General features: G+C 37.3%; 3 protein-coding genes and 1 long non-coding RNA gene across 6 annotated transcripts; 3 read left to right on the forward strand and 1 right to left on the reverse strand.

The window, feature by feature from the left end:
* Window positions 1-993: 993 nt before the first annotated feature.
* On the forward strand, window positions 994-4,398 carry LOC108369428 (vacuolar protein sorting-associated protein 53 homolog). 3 transcript variants are annotated; one of them, XM_017624532.1, is made up of 8 exons: window positions 994-1,106; window positions 1,160-1,354; window positions 1,420-1,926; window positions 1,982-2,189; window positions 2,269-2,837; window positions 2,885-3,059; window positions 3,140-3,395; window positions 3,456-4,398. In XM_017624532.1, exons 2-8 carry the CDS (start codon window positions 1,247-1,249, stop codon window positions 4,384-4,386), a joined length of 2,754 nt encoding a protein of 917 aa, XP_017480021.1. In that variant the 5' UTR covers window positions 994-1,106; window positions 1,160-1,246; the 3' UTR covers window positions 4,387-4,398. The 3 variants fall into 3 exon arrangements, with proteins under 3 accessions (XP_017480021.1, XP_017480020.1, XP_017480022.1); XM_017624531.1 differs by having other exon boundaries at window positions 994-1,354; XM_017624533.1 differs by having other exon boundaries at window positions 994-1,354; window positions 2,269-2,827; window positions 2,887-3,059; window positions 3,456-4,386.
* Window positions 4,399-5,384: 986 nt separating this feature from the next.
* Tnpo-SR (transportin 3) lies at window positions 5,385-9,224 on the reverse strand. Its single transcript, XM_017624530.1, has 6 exons — window positions 8,883-9,224; window positions 7,711-8,799; window positions 7,484-7,650; window positions 6,591-7,411; window positions 5,955-6,504; window positions 5,385-5,719 (listed from the first exon to the last, which is right to left on the reverse strand). Exons 1-6 carry the CDS (start codon window positions 8,997-8,999, stop codon window positions 5,659-5,661), a joined length of 2,805 nt encoding a protein of 934 aa, XP_017480019.1. The 5' UTR covers window positions 9,000-9,224; the 3' UTR covers window positions 5,385-5,658.
* A 1,511-nt stretch (window positions 9,225-10,735) lies between these two features.
* Tbcd (tubulin folding cofactor D) lies at window positions 10,736-15,471 on the forward strand. The gene is made up of 8 exons (XM_017624534.1): window positions 10,736-11,142; window positions 11,211-12,004; window positions 12,081-13,238; window positions 13,305-13,733; window positions 13,851-13,973; window positions 14,043-14,386; window positions 14,493-14,652; window positions 14,718-15,471. The coding sequence occupies exons 1-8, from the start codon at window positions 10,982-10,984 to the stop codon at window positions 15,197-15,199; spliced, it is 3,651 nt and encodes a 1,216-aa protein (XP_017480023.1). The 5' UTR covers window positions 10,736-10,981; the 3' UTR covers window positions 15,200-15,471.
* Window positions 15,472-17,853: 2,382 nt separating this feature from the next.
* Window positions 17,854-20,167, forward strand: LOC108369432 (uncharacterized). The gene is made up of 3 exons (XR_001848507.1): window positions 17,854-17,864; window positions 18,477-18,479; window positions 20,061-20,167. It is a non-coding gene; the product is annotated as an uncharacterized LOC108369432 (long non-coding RNA).
* The last annotated feature ends 744 nt before the right edge of the window (window positions 20,168-20,911 follow it).

Below are 20,911 nucleotides of genomic sequence, written 5' to 3' on the forward strand. Positions count from 1 at the left end.
ACTCTATCAATTGAGAGTAAAAGGAGAACAGATGCAGAAGTGCATAGGAACGCAAAAACCACTATTTCCTGTAAAAACGTCAGTCGGTTTGTTTACATGTCATTTGTACAACACTGATTTAGCTGAAATATCACTAAATAATTATTAAAATCTTTACATATTCAAACATTTCGTTGTTTACTTCCATTTTTTTTACAAATATAAGGTACTTTGCTTTCACCGCTGTTAGTTTTTGCTTGCACATGCAAATCAGCTGATCGTTTGACACTTTTCATGAACTTACAGGAAAAGAAACTCCGGACTAAATCCTGTAACTTCTGACTAGGAACAGTTGCTCAGTTACTCTCTCAAATGTGTTCCCACTTACAGGTTTTATGTCAATAGGAACGACTTCCTGTAAGTTCTGACTAAATCCTGTAAACCGGACTGCTATTGGAACAGACTATACATTAACGAATTTTGTGGTCTGGCATCATTTTTCAGTAGACAATCAGCTGTTTAGCTGAAATTAGTCGAGAACGCAGAACGTATACTTAAACGCAGTCTGTATACGCAGAATTTTGTCGATTACTGGAGCCCTCAGTGTTGCTTACTACAGTGTTGCCACTCTTCAATGCCTTTTCATAAACTTACCCTTTCAACTACAATTTTTCGTGCTATAATAGATTTTAGCTAAATATAAACTACTTAGTTTTCGACAAAAACCTTATTCAATAGTAAATTTCAAATATTTTAAACATATTTTGAATAGGAACTTATAACTTTTTTACCATCTGTAAAACTGACGAAGTGGCAACCATCTAAAGAAGGAGAAATCAGCTGACACGGAAAAATCTAAATTCCGCAGATTTCTGCGCTACGGGCTACAACTACAGAAAAATTCTGCGGTGTTGAGTTTTCATTTACATGGCGCTTTGGTAAGACAGATCGTGTCAGCTGACTCGGGTTTACGTACCGGTAGGTTTACGTTCTTGACTAATTTCAGCTTTTAAGTCACCTTTGATGACGTTTTGTGTTGATGCAATTTTTCCCTATTTCATTGGGATTCGGTTTTTACAAAAATTGAACAAATTTTTAAAACCATCCGGAAATTGGCCATTTAAAAGGTGCGTTCATAAGTCAAAATATTAAGAAACGGACATACATATACCACAAAAAGGCGAATACAGGAACAGCCTGGAATTGATTTGCCTCTTGTGGACTACCAAGATCCTGTCGTTCAACTAAAAAAAAAAAAAAACAAAAAATGAATGAAACTGAGTTGGAAGGGAATGCTGATGATGGCAATGCAATCAGGCCAGTTGAAACCAATAGAATCCATTTTACAAAGGACGTGAAAAATGCAATCGATGAGGTACATATGCTTAGAAAATGCGACTCGCAACCTAATTTACAATTGAGACTCTGCTTTCTCTACAGGTATTAAAAACTGAGGATCCCATGGACTCGCCGGATTTCAACACAGTCGATTACATAAATCAGCTCTTTCCTAATGAACAATCCTTGGTGAGCATTGATGAGACCATACAGCGTATGCAGTGCGAAGTGTCACTTATTGATGATAATATACGCGCCGTCGTACGTGGCCAAACGAATACCGGCCAAGATGGACAAATGGCATTGACCGAGGCGCAAAAAGTAATATCTACATTGTATGCCCATATTATAGATGTAAAAACGCGGGCTGAGAAAACTGAGGAAATGGTTAAGGAGATTACACGCGACATCAAGCAATTGGATTGTGCAAAACGAAACCTTACTTCGGCTATAACCACGTTAAATCACCTGCATATGTTGGTGGGTGGAATCGAAAGCTTAAATAAGTTAATTGAAAAACGGTTGTATGGGGAAATACTTAATCCATTGCAAGCAATTACTGAAGTAAATCAGCATTTCAAGCAGTATTCTGATATTGAAGAAATCAAGGTAAGGTAATAAGGTTAAGGATGGGCGAAAAATTCTTACCAATTGTGGTTTTTAGAATCTCTCCCAAAATGTCGATAAAATTCAAGTTACTCTGGCCAAACAAATCACAGACGATTTCAAAGAGGCATTTTCTACAAAGTCAAGTACAGCAACAAGTGCTGGAAACAAACACCGTTTGGGATTAAATCAACTGGCAGACGCCTGTAAAGTGATTTCCGTGTTGGATCCGAAAGTCAAAAAAGATTTGTTGAAATGGTTTATTGGTACGAAAATGTTATACATACATATGTCCGTATGTATGTATAGACTGTAAATTCAATTGATTTTTTTTTTATTCCACAGCTCAACAGCTAGAGGAATATGTGCAACTCTTTCACGAAAACCAAGATATCGCTTGGTTGGACAAAATCGACAAGCGCTATGCATGGTTGAAGCGACACCTACTAGACTTTGAGGATAAATTCGGTGCAGTGTTTCCACTTGATTGGGAAGTATCTGAGCGCATTACCGTCGAATTCTGTCGCCTCACACGCGAGCAACTCTCTCATATCATGGCAAAACGCAGCAATGAAATAGATGTGCGCCTTCTTCTCTTTGCCATTAATAAAACTCAAGCTTTCGAGCAACTTCTTTCGAAACGCTTCACCGGCGTAACTTTGGGCGCTGAAAAGCTTCTGGCGCCGTCAGCTCTTAAGTTACTACCAGAAAGTGGTGTTATCGATCCAAATGCGCCACCGACAATTGGCTTATTTCACGATCAAATCGGCAGTTGCTTCAAAGCACATCTGGGTATTTACATTAAGAGTATCGATCGTAATTTGTCAGAGTTGATGGAAAAGTTTGTTGAGATGGCTAAAGAGCCATTAAAAGTGTCAGAATCGAGAACCACTGTGTACCCAAGGTGCATGATTATAGACAGTAGTGCGATAGATTTTTTTTGTTAAATTTTTTCTCCCACAGTTCAGCGGACTTATTTGTATTCTACAAAAAGTGCATGGTGCAATGTAATCAGCTTAGCAATGAACAACCTATGTATGAGTTAGCGCTGGTCTTCAAAAAATATCTACGTGAATACGCAAGCAAAGTTTTAGAATTCAGCACGCCGAAATTGATGACGACTACTGCCTCAATTGGTGAGATTTTTCGACGCATTCTTTTATTGCCAATTCATTTTTATATATGTTCCTTACCATTTTCGATGTTCTCTTCCCAGGCAAAAGCATGTCTTTACTTACGCGTGATATGCAGAATCTCTCCACGGCAGCCGGCCAAGTATTCCATAACTTTTTGAAAGAAGGTGATACACAACGTTTCCCGCGCGAAGATTTAATCCAAATTTGTTGTGTCCTAACCACCGCCGAATACTGTTTGGAAACTGTACAACAGTTAGAAGATAAACTAAAGGAGAAAGTATCTGCTGCCTTTGTTAACAAGATTGATATGTCTGAAGAGAAGGATGTCTTTCATCGGTAAGTTTTTGAGTTTTTTACTGCTTTAAGTAATTAATTAATTTCAATCACTCTTCCCAGCATCATCTCCAACTGCATACAATTACTAGTGCAAGATTTAGAAGCAGGCTGTGAGCCATCACTACAGTCCATGTCCAAGGTGCAGTGGCAAAGTATTAGCAATGTCGGCGATCAAAGCGGCTTCATCAACAGCATGTGCGCGAATTTCAAGCAGACTGTGCCCGTTATACGGGACAATTTAGCCACATCACGCAAATATTTTACACAATTCTGCCATAAATTTGTCAATGCATTTATTCCGAAATTCATTAGTGTCCTCTACAAATGTAAGTTGACGCATTCCGATGGATCTAACAATGTTCTGGGTTGTGAGCAACTTTTGCTCGATACACATAGTCTAAAAACGGCATTACTCGACTTACCTTCAATTGGTTCGAGTGTGAATCGCAAGGCACCCACTAGCTATACTAAAGTAGTCGTCAAAGATATGACACGTGCCGAAATGATTATTAAAGTAGTAATGACGCCGGTGCAACCGCCAGCACACTTTACACAGCAAGTGCTTAAACTTCTGCCAGACATCACAATTGCAGAGTATCAGAAAATTTTAGATATGAAAGCCGTAAAGCGTGTGGATCAATTGCAATTGATTGACTTATTCAAACACACTGCCTCTCATGTGGCTGTGGTAGGCAGTGACTCGCCGGAGTTAGCAGCAACAAATGTCGAAAGCGGAGCTGCACCCGCGCAAGGTGACTTGCAGTCGAATGAAGATCAGAATACTACTACGGCGGCGTCAAAGGACACGACTGACAGCGGTGATGCGCCGTATACAGCTGCTGCAACATCTACGCCAAAACGTGCATTTATTTTTAGCGTTGGTAGCTTTACTGGTGGCGCAGAAAAAAATGCAGATGGCACTTCAAATAGTGGTGGCGATCGTGGGCGCATACGCAAGCTAGAGAGCTTGCTGAAGAAGCGTTTGCCGTAAGCAGGTGGCGCGTGTGATGCGGTCAATCCGAGTAGTGATGATTGCATGTGGTGTGCGGCTTAGATATAAATTTTTCTTGTTTGTTTCACTTATATGTTTGTGGTGAGTATTACATTCCATTTTACTTTCTGTTTTGATGTGTTCTTGAAAGTTTTTTTGATTGACGAATTCTGCAGCATTGCAGATAAGTTATAAGTTGGCCCTAGAAAAACAGAACTATTATCATAAAATAATGTTGTAATGAGTTTTTTTCAAAGCGGGATCATGAAGATAATTTTCATTTATAAATAAAAAAAAATATACAAATAAAATGTGCTCTTTTGAGTTTTAGCGACCAATATCGTCATTGCGAATTTTAAAATATGTAGCTGAAATAAAAGTGGTCGCCCCTCGGTAGGCAATGGCAAACCTCCGAGTGTATTCCTGCCATGAAACACAGCTTCTCATAAAAATACAATCGCCGTTCGGAGTCGGCGTAAAACTGTAGGTCCCTCCGATTTGTGTGACAACATCAAGGCGCACGCCACAAATCGGAGGAGAAGCTCGGCCAAACACTAACATATACGTAAGCACCAATCTATTATTATTATTATTAACTGAAATAAAATAACAAAGATATCAATCTTTCTTTTGGTCACGTTTATTTAACATTAAAAATTTCAATAGATTTTCAAGTTTACATTTTAATTTAATCAATTTAATCGTTGAACTGTGGGTATGGTTTCTTTTTTGATTTTCATTCTACTAAAAATAAACTACGTATTACTGGCTAAACCTGCTCGCGACAATCATACACTCACATTTGTTTTTATTTAATCATCCAACCCTACTATGCCGGTTTGTTTTTGCTGGGCAAAGTATATGTACTACATTTGTTTTTAATGTATGGTTCAACTTTTAATGCGGAAATTGCCTTGCACAAATACATATGCATGTTTATTTCAAAACCCATGGATAGTTAAATANGTATATGTACTACATTTGTTTTTAATGTATGGTTCAACTTTTAATGCGGAAATTGCCATGCACAAATACATATGCATGTTTATTTCAAAACCCATGGATAGTTAAATATACTAATTAAATATAAAATATTACATATTTATGGTCAGTCGTTAAAAGTTGACTTTGTAAAAATTCCTGCGGGGAATCGTTGAAATGTTTAACAAATTATCAATTTTTGTTAAATACATTAAATATATGTATTTGTGTACGTAGTATGCTATATAAAATATATAGTCAAAATTGCGCATTGTAGTTTGTGCTGCTAAATTAGCGGTACAAGCGTGTGAAATTCTTTAACGCCACAGTTATCGTTTTGGGAGTATCGGCGCTGCAAAAAAAGAAAAAAATGAAATATGCAATTAGAAAAAATTTATATTTTAGCAGTGTATACGGTTTAAATTGATTCACTTGAACTTCAACAAGTTAACTTTTCTTTTCTNAACAGTTATCGTTTTGGGAGTATCGGCGCTGCAAAAAAGAAAAAAATGAACGGTTTAAATTGATTCACTTGAACTTCAACAAGTTAACTTTTCTTTTCTACAATAGTAGCTCTGATTACTTACCCCAACAATGCGGCAGTAAAATCGTCCAATTGTTGCTGCGTTGCTGTTACATAACCACCACTATTTCGCTTTGGTAGAGCATCCAGTGCGGTCTTCACATAAGCCTGCACATGCTCATTTGTCACAACCAATTTCAATTCGTAAACCACGTCCGCAACATCGGACAACATGTAAGAGTGCAGACAAAAAACTGACGCGTGTATCAGATTCATAACGAGCGCTTCGCCGTTTTGTTGCGCGATTTCCTTCACCAAAGGACGACATTCGGGATGACGTTGATTCGAACTTCGACCCCATTTTAATAGGTTACAGAAGAATTTCATCACCGATGAGTTGGCTTCCCGATGGTCGAGCGTGCAGGCTAGCAGGGCACATTGGAAGATGGGTGTGACGAGCGCGCTTTGCAGGAATGGAACGGGACAGCACTCGATAAAGCGCGAACATAAACGAAAGAAGTCATCCACGGTGTCTGGATTATTCTTGAGACCGTTTTCCACCTGTAACATGCTGAAGGTGGGTTCAATAAAAGCTTTTAACATTTCCAAAAGGCCTGTGTGGATTAGGAGAAAAGTGTTTTTCGATTATTGGAATGCTGAGCTGTGGTGTGATTATAACTTATCTACACTTTCAATTTACCTGGTATGCATTCGCCAGCCTTTGCGAATTCGTCGACTAGCACCGATCCGAGGTACAAAAAGCAGCTGTGGTGATGTAACGTATAAATACAAATCATTTGCTTCACCAATGGTTCAACCAGGAGTGAAGCCTGTTTCCGCACCATACGCACGCCGTAGCGTATGAGTCTGCAAGTACGCTCCATTACGCGTACATCTGTTTGATATTTGTCCATAACTTGTGATAATAATGGCCATGCATCTGTGAGTATTTGTAAAGTTGGATGCAGCTCAGCGTCGCCAATATCAGGATTCGTGTGACGTATAACAGCACATGCGCGATCAATCCAGTAAGCCGGATCAGTGCGTTCGCCCTTCTGCATGGTCGCCAATGTGACAGCTGAGTTTTCAACCAATTGTGCCAACGGTTGTAATTGAAAGGAAATAATTTCACGCATTGCTGTCTCTAATTGTGTGCGATGGAGACGAGATAGTATAAGGGAAATGCCCTTCAAGAGGCCAATGGCCAGCTCGTTGTTAATTTCAAAACTATCCAGACTACGCGCTATCTCTACGAGACCATTAATGTGGCAAACCATTTTCTGTCGACAAGCCGAACAGATGGAGGTGAGCGCTATCGCAGCGGCAGCAGCTAATCCATTTTTTTGCTGTAGCGAAAAAAGCAGGAAATTTAGCACAGCTTGCAGTGATTCTGTATGATTTTCGATCCAGTCACACAGTTCGCCCAACAGCATAATCGAAGTGTAGCGTACAGCAATGTGTGTATTATCGGGCAGATTAAGTATGGCCTCCACGACTTTGGGGATAACTTCATTTTCATCACTTACAAAGCAAAAGAAAACATGTAAACTTATGAGGTAGGGAGCATTTGCTTTGTGGAAAGGATATACTTACGGTATTATATTTTTGGCTACATTTTGCATAATAAACAAAGCAGACTCTGTTGACTCCCATGTAGTGTTTGGTGCCTGCAGTATAAGGAACATTTGTTTAAAACAGGCGCCTGAGCCGACTATAAAGGCCACATCCTTAATTAAGTCAGACACTTTTCGCCGAAATTCCTGTAAAAATATGACTTACATAAAACAGCAGTGTTTATTGGAACTGCATTTAATACTCACATTAAAACTATCATTTTCTTCGATTAACCCGTCGTGATCTGCGTCCATTTGCGCATGACGGTAGAGAGCACCCAAAAGCCGTTCAATATGTGGCTTAAAATGTGAAGTTAACTTGTCATTATAACGTTGAAAGAGATCCTCACTCAGACGATACCACAAATTAAATGTGATTTCTGCAACCTCATAGTCAAAGTGGCCCACGCACATCAGCACCAAATCCAATCCTTTTATGGAATAATGTGGTACATCTTCCTGGGAAAGCATTTCATAGAAGTAAGCTTCACATAAAACAGTGAATATGCGACAGAAGTTCATAGTTTTGTCGATGTCTTCGTGTGCCACGCTAATATGGTAAGCTGTCTCCAGCGAACAAACTGCATTGAATATTTTTGCTTCCATAGCTGGGTCTAAGCTATATCGACTAGTATTGGCCTCAATGCAGCTGAGCAATGCGCACAAGCACTCGGTAGATGTGTCATGCAGTTTTCGAGTTGTATCTCCGCTGCTGAGCAGCTGGAAAACTTGTTGACCCACCGGGTTCTCGGTGAAATGGTGTATGGGTATTGCCTGTACTGCCACCCATGCGCTGAAACAGCGCAGACTACAACTAAGTAGGCGCTCTTGGGGGCAATCGTGCCGTTGCAAGCAGACACATAGAAATTCAAGTACTTTGGGTGCAGCAGCATCTAATTGCTTGTGTATCTCTTCGCGCCGATTGGAGCCCAACCGCAGATACCGCGAATCTATTTCTTCTGGTATTAATGTCAGTATCTCCAGCAAAGGCCAAACGGCATGTGGTTGTGGTGACAACAGTTCCAACAGATCAATAATTGGTTGCTTCCAAGCAGCCATCAACAATGCCAAGTCAGCAACAGCGAGACTCAGTTGAGTCACAATTACTGCATCGGTTTCATTTGTGATTTGCCCTATGTGAACAATCAAAGAATCTCGCAGTGATTCGTGTGATGCAGGTGGTAGCTCATTGAAAGAATTTTGAATTTTATTTCGCATCGTCTGTGCTGCAAAATAACACGAGTGCAAATCGCGTTTCTGTTGTAGAAGCTCGTCCGCGATTGTCCATGAATATATCTGTTGATAAAATAAATATTTGTTTCATCTATGGAAAGAAAAACCGCGCAACGTTTCCTTTTTCAACCCAATTGATAACTCACCGACTTCTGGAAATCTTCCAGCCATTTGTTGGCCTTCTCCTTCTCTTTGGGATTACTATTGTGAAAGAGGGTACAGATACCCTGATAAACGAGTTCAGCGGTAGGCGCTGCTTCCATTTCCTATCCCGACACTTGCAAGTACTCACAAAATAATTTTAATAATTTATTTAATATTAATAAATTGAAGTTTGACTGAATTTGTAAAAATAACACAAGAAATGACAGCTTTTGCACTTTTCGTCCACAACTCCTGCTGTAACGAGCAATAATCAAGTAGCTGCATAGTAAACTGAAATTGAACACAGTGGCAAGTTTATGATTTAACAAATGCAGGGTGATCGAAAATTAAATAATTTCACTAAAAAATTTGCTATTTAATAATTTTGAGTTTTCGTTTGCACAAAAAAAATTAATTTAACTTTTCAATAAAAAAAAACAATGTGCATAAAATTTGGAAAAAACTGCATAAAATAAAGAAGCATAGATATTGATAAACTTCTATCTGAAATTCCATTCCATTCAGATCCATGGCAAATTTTGTGGTTGGGTGGCATATGCGAAGTGTTATCTAGCATGAACCAAAAAGACAAGATCACGACAGCAGAAGAGTGGCCCGTTATAATCGCACTTATGAAAAAAGTAGGGCGATTTTGACATAAGCCGTTTGTTTACATTTGTTCGTTGTTTACAATTTGGTGGTGGCTTTTTACTGCAATTTTCTTAATTTTCGCTTGTGACAACGTGTGCACACATAAGGTAAAGAATAATTTAACACAACGACATGATTTATAGGAGAATTTGCATAATAAAAATGATTATTCATGCGTTCAACAATTACGCGTTTTATTTTGTTCTCTTCGTTGTTTACTTCTTACAACAAAGATGGCGTCGAGATTTCAACAGCTAGAAAATAACTTTTTTCTTTCTTTCCTTAAGGCGTGATCTTGTCTCTTTCGTTCATGGTTATCTAGCTACGGAACAATTTGGAATACGAAGTCAACAAAACGTCGCCTGGGTAAAAGATTGTCGTATATTAATTTCGGCAGGTTGTGGGAAATCGCGAAGTTTGGAATGCAATTTCTCATAAACGCGAAGGTAGATTTTCTCCTAAGTATAAGTGTTTATTGTTAATTAGTTTTCAGTTTATGAAGGATTCTTAAGTAACATTTTGTCGTAAGCGTCATTTGTCCACAATTTGGCAGCAAATTTGTATGAAATACGACAAAATGTGATCAAAATTTCTACTAAATCAACGACACTTTTTCCTCAATATCTCGGAAGCTAAAGATCTCCAAAAATGGAGAACGCCATTTTTAAGATATTGATTAGTTTAATATGACNAGTTTGGAATGCAATTTCTCATAAACGCGAATGTAGATTTTCTCCTAAGTATAAGTGTTTATTGTTAATTAGTTTTCAGTTTATGAAGGATTCTTAAGTAACATTTTGTCGTAAGCGTCATTTGTCCACAATTTGGCAGCAAATTTGTATGAAATACGACAAAATGTGATCAAAATTTCTACTAAATCAACGACACTTTTTCCTCAATATCTCGGAAGCTAAAGATCTCCAAAAATGGAGAACGCCATTTTTAAGATATTGATTAGTTTAATATGACTGCACGACTAACTAAATTTTTACTAAATTATCGAAAAAATTGTAGTCAATATCTCGGAGACTATAGGGGATATCTAAAAACTGATAACACCAATCGAAAGATCTAATTCAAAATATATAACTCAAGTATATAAACACACATCAATCAAAAATACAAGTTCACGTAAGAACGCGACGTTTACGCGAACTTGTGTCGTTCGTCATGCTCTTCTATGTTACATTCCATTTCCATTCCGTTTCCATGGCAAATTGTGTGGTTGGTTGGTTTATGCGATGTGTCATCTAGCTACGGAACAATTTGGAATGCGAAGTTGTCAACAAAACGAAAAAAACAGCAACAGCAGCAAAGCAACAACAAATCAAGTAATTTATTTCAGGAAGATCGAAAAAGTACTGGCATCGCACTCAGCAACCGGCTGTTTAAAAAAATAGAAAAATCTAAAAATTTTCAGTAAAATAGTTAAATAAAAAACTGTCTAAATATGCTACAATGCGAGGAACTGAAGGACGAAGAAGGTCCCTCGAATACGCTGGAACAGTTCACGGAATTGGAGCAAATACTGGGTATGATCGATACAATGAAGGCCTGTGATGCGCCAGGCTTCGAAAGGGATTACCAGCAGTATACGGAATTATTGTCAAGGTGAATATTATAGCAATTCTAAATAGTAAACTAAGGTAGAAAGATGTTACACGTTATAACGACTGTAGATACCAGGAGCAGCCACATTTGCTGGATCCTCAATTGGATGTGTTATTGCAGCGACTGTTGGCAATAGTACGCAATAAGGTTTTGCCGGAAGGTTTAATTCATTCCGCATTCAAGTATATGTACATTATTAGTAAAGTGCGCACTTATAAAGTGCTGGTGAAATTTTTACCGCACGAATTGAGTGACTTGGAATTCGCCTTGGAAATGCTCGAGCGACAAAATCCTAAGGAATGCAATCATTGGGAAACGCGCTATATGTTATTGCTATGGATGTCAATATTGGTATTGAATCCATTCCACATGTCGCGTTTGGATGCATACACCATAACCAGCAATGAGTCAGCCCCAGCTAATAACTGTGTTGACTCTGCAAAATTGATGAATCCAACGCAGAACAAATCCAAAATGGAACGCATTTTTGACCTCTGTAGATTGTACACATCCACGAGTGATACATGTAGTGATATTGCTGCATATTTGGCAGCGAAATATTTAGTGCGAGCCGACATTAAAGAGGTCTACTTAGAGCGTTATTTGGATTGGGTGATAAGCCAGCATCAGTTAGAAACTTCTGATGCTAAATTCGGCGAATTAGCTGCAATCTCAGCAATTTTAAAACACGGAAAACGTGAAGATTTGATACCTTATGTGGACAAGCTGCTGAAGTGGGTAGTTGGCCTACAGTATAAGGATAGCAATGACTTTCTCAAATATAAGAGCTACATAAAGATTGTGCAACGCATTGGGTTGGTATATTTAAAACCAAGATTGGCAGGTTGGCGGTATAAGCGGGGTGAGACATACATATATAAACAAATTTTGTTAGAATTTACATACATATTGAGACACAAAATTGTATCAATTATTAGGAACACGTTCGCTGGCAATGAACTTGAATAAAACTAATAGCGCAGCTACGGATGAAAGAGCAAGCGGAAATGATCAAGATCCTGAGGGTGAAGGCGGCGATGGAGAAGAAATAGTTGTGCCTGATGCCATCGAGGAAGTTATTGAAGAATTACTGCAAGCATTGCGTAGCGGGGGCAGTGATATACGCTGGAGCGCTGCTAAAGGCGTAGGACGCGTCACCAATCGTCTATCCAAAGAGCTTGCAGATGAAGTAATTGGCTCGGTCATAGACATACTGAACCCATTAGAACCACATGAGGCTTGGCATGGTGCTTGTTTAGCGTTGGCTGAGTTGGCAAAGCGAGGACTACTTTTACCACACCGTTTGCGCACGTTGGTGCCCCTGTTGATGCAAGCCCTATTCTATGACGAAATGAAGGGCTATATGTCAGTTGGACAGCATATTCGTGATTCCGCTTGTTATATGTGCTGGGCATTTGCACGCGCTTACAATCCGGCGGATTTTCAACCATTTGTCGAACAAATATCTTCGGGACTGCTGACGGTGGCTGTTTTTGATCGTGAAATAAATTGTCGACGTGCCGCAGCTGCTGCCTTCCAAGAAAGTGTCGGTCGACTTGGAAATTTTCCACATGGAATAGAAATTTGCACAGCTACCGATTTCTTTTCAGTAGGTATGCGACAAAATTCTTACTTGAAAGTCTCGGATTTCATCGCACAATTTGAGGAGTACCAAAAACCCTTAATCGATCATTTGGTTGAGAAAAAAGTAAATCACTGGGACACTACAATACGAGAATTGGCAGCGAAGGCTTTGCATAATCTGACATTTCGTGCGCCTGAATACATGTCTGCTGTAGTGCTAGGCCAACTTTTTGGAAAGACAGAATCTATTGACATCAATATGCGACATGGGACTGTTATGGCCATTGGTGAAATAACGTTGGCGTTGAGCGAGATTGAGCAAAAAGAAGAGGGGATCGCAAGCAAAAAATTGCTCACGAATCAATTGTTGTCCGAGCTCAATGAATTGTTGCCAACCTATGTGCTGCGTGACTCGTTTCGCGGAATGAGTGGTGAAATAATGAAGCACTGTTGCACAGATTTCATTAAGAATTGCAGTATGGCACGCATAGAAACATCAAAAATGTGCCTGGGTGAGTTAATTGAATATTAAACAAATATGCAGAAAGTCTTTATATAATGTCTTCGACAAATTCCAGAATGCTGGCAGTATATTGTGGACAAATGTTTGCTAAATAAAGCTTTGGCAATACGCGAGGGCGCAACTGATGCCTTTGCGGAGCTTTGTAGATCCTACTATAAAGGCGATGAGCATGCTGCTACTAATGCTGAAATTATTCATGGCTATCTAAAAGGTGCCAACAATCACTTAGAAGAATACATACGAATGGGTTATATAAGCGCTTTGGGCGCATTGCCTGATTTTATGATAGCTCCACATTTAGACGATATACTTGAGAGTCTGATAAAACATTCGCTCACACCAACACAAGCGGTTATTACAACTGGTGAGATGTTGAATCAACATGAGAATCTTGTAACGGGTACGTGGAGTGAGTCAAGACGTGATAGTGTCAAGGCTCTCAGCCATGTCGTCCACACATTGGGCTTCGATAAAAATACTGAAGGTGAGCTGTTTAGCAGATATTGTATGTACATATAGAGTAAGGTAACTGTAGTTTGGAAATTTTCAAAAAATGTTACTCTTATTGAGACTGAGTAATAAATTTAATTTCTTTCTTTAGTCTCCTTTGGCAATCCAAAGTACTTTAACAAAGTTGTGGATTGCTTTCTGCAGTCCTTGGATGAATATACATTAGATAACCGTGGTGACATTGGCGCTTGGGTGCGCGAGGCGGCAATGAATGGTATGAAGACTGAAGTAAAATTAATGTAATTGACTTATAATGAATAATAAATTAAAAATATGTGTTTAGCGCTCTTCCAATTAATCACGACTTGCCCAAAGGAATTACTACAGCCCGAGCAGGTTCACAAAATTATACTTGGCTTCATGCAACAGGCTGTTGAGAAAATAGATCGCACACGTGGCCTGGCCGGGCGTCTGTTTTGCCAGATAATAACCACCACGCCACATATACCACATATTCGCCATCATGCGCGTTTACTAGAGGTATTCCCTGCGGATTTCAATAGTGTATTGTGGCTATTCGCCGACCAGACATTCCCGCTGTTCTGTTCCTTGCTCGAATTGCCCGACTATTCGCAGAGATTGTTGCTCGGGTTGAGCGCAAGCATTGGACAGTTGACTGAAAGTTTGGTAAGTTATTTAGGTAACACAGAAAATAAGGATTCGGCAGGCAAAGTTTCCTGTTTTTGAGTGTAGGGTGGGTTTGCATTTATTTTATACTTCATATTTCTTTCAGATAAAACATTCCTCGGCAGCATTATTTGAATTCCTACGCACACATCCAGCAGAAGTACCACGTTTATGTAAGGAGGTAGTCGCCAATTTCCAAGATAATGTCATGAATGAGCGAGTTACGTACCCGATGTTGAATTTTTTGGAGATATTAATTAGCTCAGGTGTGTACTAACTTCATGCTTAGATAATTGCAGATTTTAATTGATACACTCATATTCATTAATAGGCTCTATAAACGTGGTATTATTAGATGAAGAAAACACCTTTGGAGAAGACATCTATCGATTGCTGAATCTCGAAACCAAAGGACACAAAAAACTGTACAAGTTAATATCGAGCATAAGTGTCTATTGTCAGTTGGTCCAGGTGCCATATCTTTGCAAACGCATACTATCCAAAATGGCAATATTCCTCGGGCTCACTCATGTTCATGTGCGCAAAACAAGTGCCACCAAATTTTATGAAGCGCTTGCATTGCACGGTGACGCTTGCGACATTCCAGAAGAGAATATGGATGAGATTTTGAATCTATTGTCCGAGACAGATTGGGGTTTGCCTCTGATTGCAGTGCGTCCCATACGTAATCAGCTATGCGAACTGATGGGTATTAAACCGCCAGTAAGTGGTGCTGCTGTCGCAAACTCCGACACAGCTGGTGTAGCTGAAGTGGGTGCAGGTGTGAGTGCTGCGGTACGCATTCCAAAGTAAATTAGTGTATAGGAAAAATGAGCTCATTTCTGGAATTCTGGAATGATGCATGATTTTAATTGCAAAAACTTTTTTTGCAAAGTATTTTGACATTATTTTAATATAATCAACGTTGTTTAATGGACTGCGCGATATGCTATGCAATAATGAATGTAACAGATTACTGATTTGAATGCTTTGCGTCGGAATAATTAGGTGTTGCCGCTAATTTTTGGCAGATTACTCAAACACACAATTTACATCCATACGTTAATAAATATGATTAAACGAGATTTTTGTGTTTTTAATTAAAATTTGAAAAGCATTGTACTCCAACACCGACTTTAATAACGGACGAATGACATTTATTCATTTCCTCTCTCCACTTCCTTTCAATAACTGCACCCGTTTCATTTATTCCATTCATTCCGTGCAGATAAGTCAACAGTTCGCACGCCGCTTCTAGTTGGATTTGCAAATTCGTAACAGCTATAGTGTTTCCGCAAAATTGTCTCGCTTTATTAAGTTTAAAATACTAAAAAGTGATCAAATGTTCATGCAAGCGTTAAAGCTATTCGGTTAGCAAAAAATATAAGTGAAATGTATAGATCAAGGAAATAGTGCGATAGGCATTTGAAAGAGCTTCTGCTCTGAAGAAATTAGATGGCTGCCCAAAAAATGCGGTAATTTGTTGAATATAATTTAATATAAAACAAAAATGGTGTATATTAGGGTGTACTTTCTGCAAATAAAAGCAGTTTTTATGTCTTATTCGTGCGTTTTGTTCGATGATGCGCAAACAAACAAACGCATACACCTGCATTTAGGTGACCACGGTAATAGGGGGATTCAGAAGAATAATTTCATTGACAAAGTATATAACCCAAAATAAATTGTATTGTAATTGTCAATTTACTTCAATAGTGCCATAACTCAAAAAAGCCAGTATCGATACCTGAGTGGAAGATCGACCTATCTCGGCAGCCAGTTCGAAAACGCCCTATCTCAGAAAACTTTTCACAAACGCCTTACTTAGAATTTGACCGAAGAACGAACTCCCTAGTTCAGAATTTGTTTGATCGAAAACAGCCTATCGCAGAAAACTTTTCAAGAACGCCCTACTTCAGAATTTGATTGAAGGACTATTTAAATTTTTTTTTAAACACCCTATCTCAGAATTTAGTTGAATAACGCCGTATCTCAGCTGCCGATTCGAAAACGTCCAATCTCAGCGTAAGACGTTTTTGATACGAATTCTGAGATAGAGCGTTCTTCAACCAAATTCTGAGATACGGGGTTTTCAACAAAATTCTGAAACAGGACACTCTTCAATCAAATTCTGAAGTAGGGCGTTTTCGAAATGGCGACCGAAATAGGTCAGTCTTCCACCCATGTGACAACTGTTTGTTTGTAGAAGGATTAGCGACTAAGAGAAAAGAGCCAATTGTTTATTTAAAGTTTATTAATATTAACAATTTTTATGGTTCCCCCAAAACCATTAAAAAATGCAATGGGAGCCCATAACAAATCGTTAATATTAGACAAATTTTAAATAACCAAACAAAAACTGTTTTTTCGCCATATAAAATACATGGGGAAACTTTGAGCGCTTTGAGCCACCTCTAAATCTTTTTTGATTGACCTATACTTTGTATAGTTTAGTCTTAAGGCTATTCACACATTTCTGGGCAGTGAGACCGAGAATCCGAGCTCTTTTTTTTGAAATAAGGGCCACCCTAGGGTACATATACATTATATAGTTGTGTTGGTAGGAGATTTATCTATTTTTTCTCTCACCTATGAAAAATCGCTTTCAGACGGTCTGAAAAGACTAGTGTTCGACACACTGATTCGTACCGAAAAGGACTGATATGTGATCACATACGTATGTATGTACTTACATACATATCGGCATTCTTATGTACTACTGTATATTAATACAGAACCATTTTGCTAATATTTTTTAAATAAGTTCTCTATAAAATGTGCTGTATTTGCATTGAAATCTTTTTTGTCGCTATTTGTTTCGTTTCCCAACAGCTTTTCGCAGCCTTTCATTTTAAATTTTACTACAATTTCCTTTCTCTACTTCCTTGCGTTGTCTGCTCTGTCGTTCCTTTTGTTCCATTCGTTCCGTTCGTTCCAATCAGATGACTTCACAGTTTTCGCGCCTTTTTTCAACTGGATGTGAAAATTCGTTTGGCTGCAATGTTTCCTCAAAATTGTTGCGATTTATTAAATTTAAAATAGTGTAAAGTGATAAAGTGTGTTTTTGAAGTGTTAAGGTTAGCAGTGGTTAAATAAAACAAGTGAAAATTTAGTGTATTGAGAGGTAATGGAGCAAATAGCCAAAAGTTCTGGCCCACTCGGCTTTGTGTGTGAAATCCTGGTTGCTGATTTGCTGGTTCGAAAAAGTTAATATATAGGTCAGAAATGTTTTAATTTAACGAATATAATTTAATAGAAAGTGTGAATGTTGTTAATTAGTGAATAATTTCTGTGAATAAAAGCTTTGTGTTTTATTTGTGTTTTGTGCGAGGACGCGCATACAAATCAAGTGACCGCAGGAGCAGGGTGACACAAAAGTGAAATTTAATTAGGAAACTATCCATGTAGAATTTGGTGTAAGTATATTAAATTACATATGTTCATACATATATTTGCATTATATAGGATTTGAAAAGGGGTGGGAAATAGTCGTTATTTGGTTTTTCTCTGTTATAAAGATCTTTATTTGGAAGATTTCTACTAAAAATATTTAATTTGTCAAAAATTATCTTTATTTCGGACTTATATTCAGAGACCATAACGATTATAAGAAATAAAATTAAATATTGCTCTATAATTATTATTGAACAATGGAAAAGTTGTTTTCGTCTCGCGGGACTATTATTTTGAAATGTAAATTATTTTCGCCATCTCATAATATTTAGATACGTCTTCTCATAATAATNAATAGGGCGTTCTTCAACCAAATTCTGAGATACGGGATTTTTCAACAAAATTCTGAAGTAGGACACTCTTCAATCAAATTCTGAAGTAGGGCGTTTTCGAAATGGCGACCGAAATAGGTCGGTCTTCCACCCAGGTGACAACTGTTTGTTTGTAGAAGGATGAGCGACTAAGAGAAAATAGCCAATTGTTTATTTAAAGTTTATTAATATTAACAATTTTTATTAATTTAATTTTTTATGAAGAAAATTATTACAAAATATTCGAAAATTTCTCTACTTATATGTTTGGCTTTTCTTTGTTTTATTTTTCCAACGTCAAAAGCTGGATTTTTTTTTTGAAAAAGTTGGTACATGGCGGATAAGAAGAAGAAGTGAAACTACCTTCTAAAAATTATTGTATCATGCCGAAAAGCATGATAAAAATATAGTAAGGTAGAACCGCTGAGAGTCACTTTTAAAATTCTTGACGTTTCCAAACAATTTAATTTTTAAATTTACTCACAAACTCACACACACATTTTCATTTTCAATCTCAAGCAACAACAATTTCGAACAATTTCAANCCAAATTGAGAGAACGGTTGTACCTTGCTATGTTTTTATCATGCCGAAAAGGACTGATATGTAATCACATATGTACTTACATACATATGGGCATTCTTATGTACTACTGTATATTAATACAGAACCATTTTGCTAATATTTTTTAAATAAGTTCTCTATAAAATGTGCTGTATTTGCATTGAAATCTTTTTTGTCGCTATTTGTTTCGTTTCCCAACAGCTTTTCGCAGCCTTACATTTTAAATTTTACTACAATTTCCTTTCTCTACTTCCTTGCGTTGTCTGCTCTGCCGTTCCTTTTGTTCCATTCGTTCCATTCGTTCCAATCAGATGACTTCACAGTTTTCGCGCCTTTTTTCAACTGGATGTGAAAATTCGTTTGGCTGCAATGTTTCCTCAAAATTGTCGCGATTTATTAAATTTAAAATAGTGTAAAGTGATAAAGTGTGTTTTTGAAGTGTTAAGGTTAGCAGTGGCTAAATAAAACAAGTGAAAATTTAGTGTATTGAGAGGTAATGGAGCGAATAGCCAAGAGTTGTTCTTGCCCACTCGGCTTTGTGTGTGAAATCGCTTTGCTGGTTCGAAAAAGTTAATAAATAGGTCAGAAATGTTTTAATTTAACGAATATAATTTAATAGAAAGTGTGAATGTTGTTAATTAGTGAATAATTTCTGTGAATAAAAGCTTTGTGTTTTATTTGTGTTTTGTGCGAGGACGCGCATACAATTCAAGTGACCGCAGGAGCAGGGTGACACAAAAGTGAAATTTAATTAGGAAACTATCCATGTAGAATTTGATGTAAGTATATTAAATTACATATGTTCATACATATATTTGCATTATATAGGATTTGAAAAGGGGTAGGAAATAGTCGTTATTTGGTTTTTCTCTGATATGGGGATCTTTATTTTGAAGATTTCTACTAAAAATATTTTATTTGTCAAAAATTATCATTATTTGGGACTTATGTATATTCAGAGACCATAACGATTATAAGAAATAAAATTAAATATTACTCTATAATTATTACTGAACAATGGAAATGTTGTTTTCGTCTCGCGGGACGATTATTTTGAAGTGTAAATTATTTTCGCCATCTCATAATATTTAGATACGTCTTCTCATAATAATCATATGGGATTTTTATTTTTTTTCGTCTCTCGGGACGTTTATTTCATGATGGAAATGAGTTACGCCTTCTCCAAATAATTATATGGGACTTTTATGAATGAAACTTTTTAATTGAGTTCGGAGATTTGTCGCGTTAAATATTTAAATCAAACTCTGTATCGTTCGTTCGATTTTCAAAAATGTGGTGTCAATTTAAAGGGCTTTGCTTTTACGTGGTTTTAGTTTATTTAAAGAGGTTGCCAGATGTTAGCAAATCAAATTCCAATAATCGAACTCGCAGATATTTGCGTTTGATTTCGTGAAATCGGCAGTACATGTACCGATTCTATTAAGAGAAAACGTGGGACGTACATCATTGTACATGTCGTCTTGATATAAACGACACGAGATACGATAAAAATAAAAGTCGCATATAATTATTACGAAAATACGTAAATCATTTCCGTCTTAAAATAAACGTCCCACGAGACGAGAAAAAATAAAAGTCCCACATAATTATTATGAGAAGACGTAAATAATATTCGTGTTGAAATAAACGTCCCGAGAGACGAGAAAAATAAAAATCCCGTATAATTATTATGAAAAGACGTAAATAATTTTAATTTGAAAATAATCATCAAAATATATTTCTCGTAAATAATTGTTATACAAAGACGAAAAAAATTCTCTTAAAACAAAGCGACGTTTTTGATCTCAAATATTAGGATAATAATTATTTTGGGCCTCTGCTTATATTTTTTCGCACAGAACATTTCTAATATTACTTGTGTTCTTATAGCTGTTTTGGATCCTTTAGTGTAAATATAGCATTTACGCAATGAAAATAAAAGTAAAAAAATACGAAAATATTTAAATATAAAAAAACTATTATTCTTGTTCCTAAGAATTAAAAACAAATCTCAAAAATATAAGTTCAACGTAAACGGAGTCAAGAAACTGACAAGCTGCCTGTAAGTGCAAATGATTATTTTCCTTCTAAAGGCGAATTCATATAAGGTGTTGATACCAGAGCAGCTAATTTCAAGAAGGATTTTACTGATTTGTCAAAATGATGTGTTTGTTGTACATTTGCTCGTGTTCTGATTG

The sequence above is a fragment of the Rhagoletis zephyria genome, unplaced genomic scaffold, assembly GCF_001687245.7.
Source record: "Rhagoletis zephyria isolate East Lansing unplaced genomic scaffold, Rhagoletis_zephyria_1.1 Rzeph_scaffold_03664, whole genome shotgun sequence".
NCBI lineage: Eukaryota > Metazoa > Arthropoda > Insecta > Diptera > Tephritidae > Rhagoletis > Rhagoletis zephyria.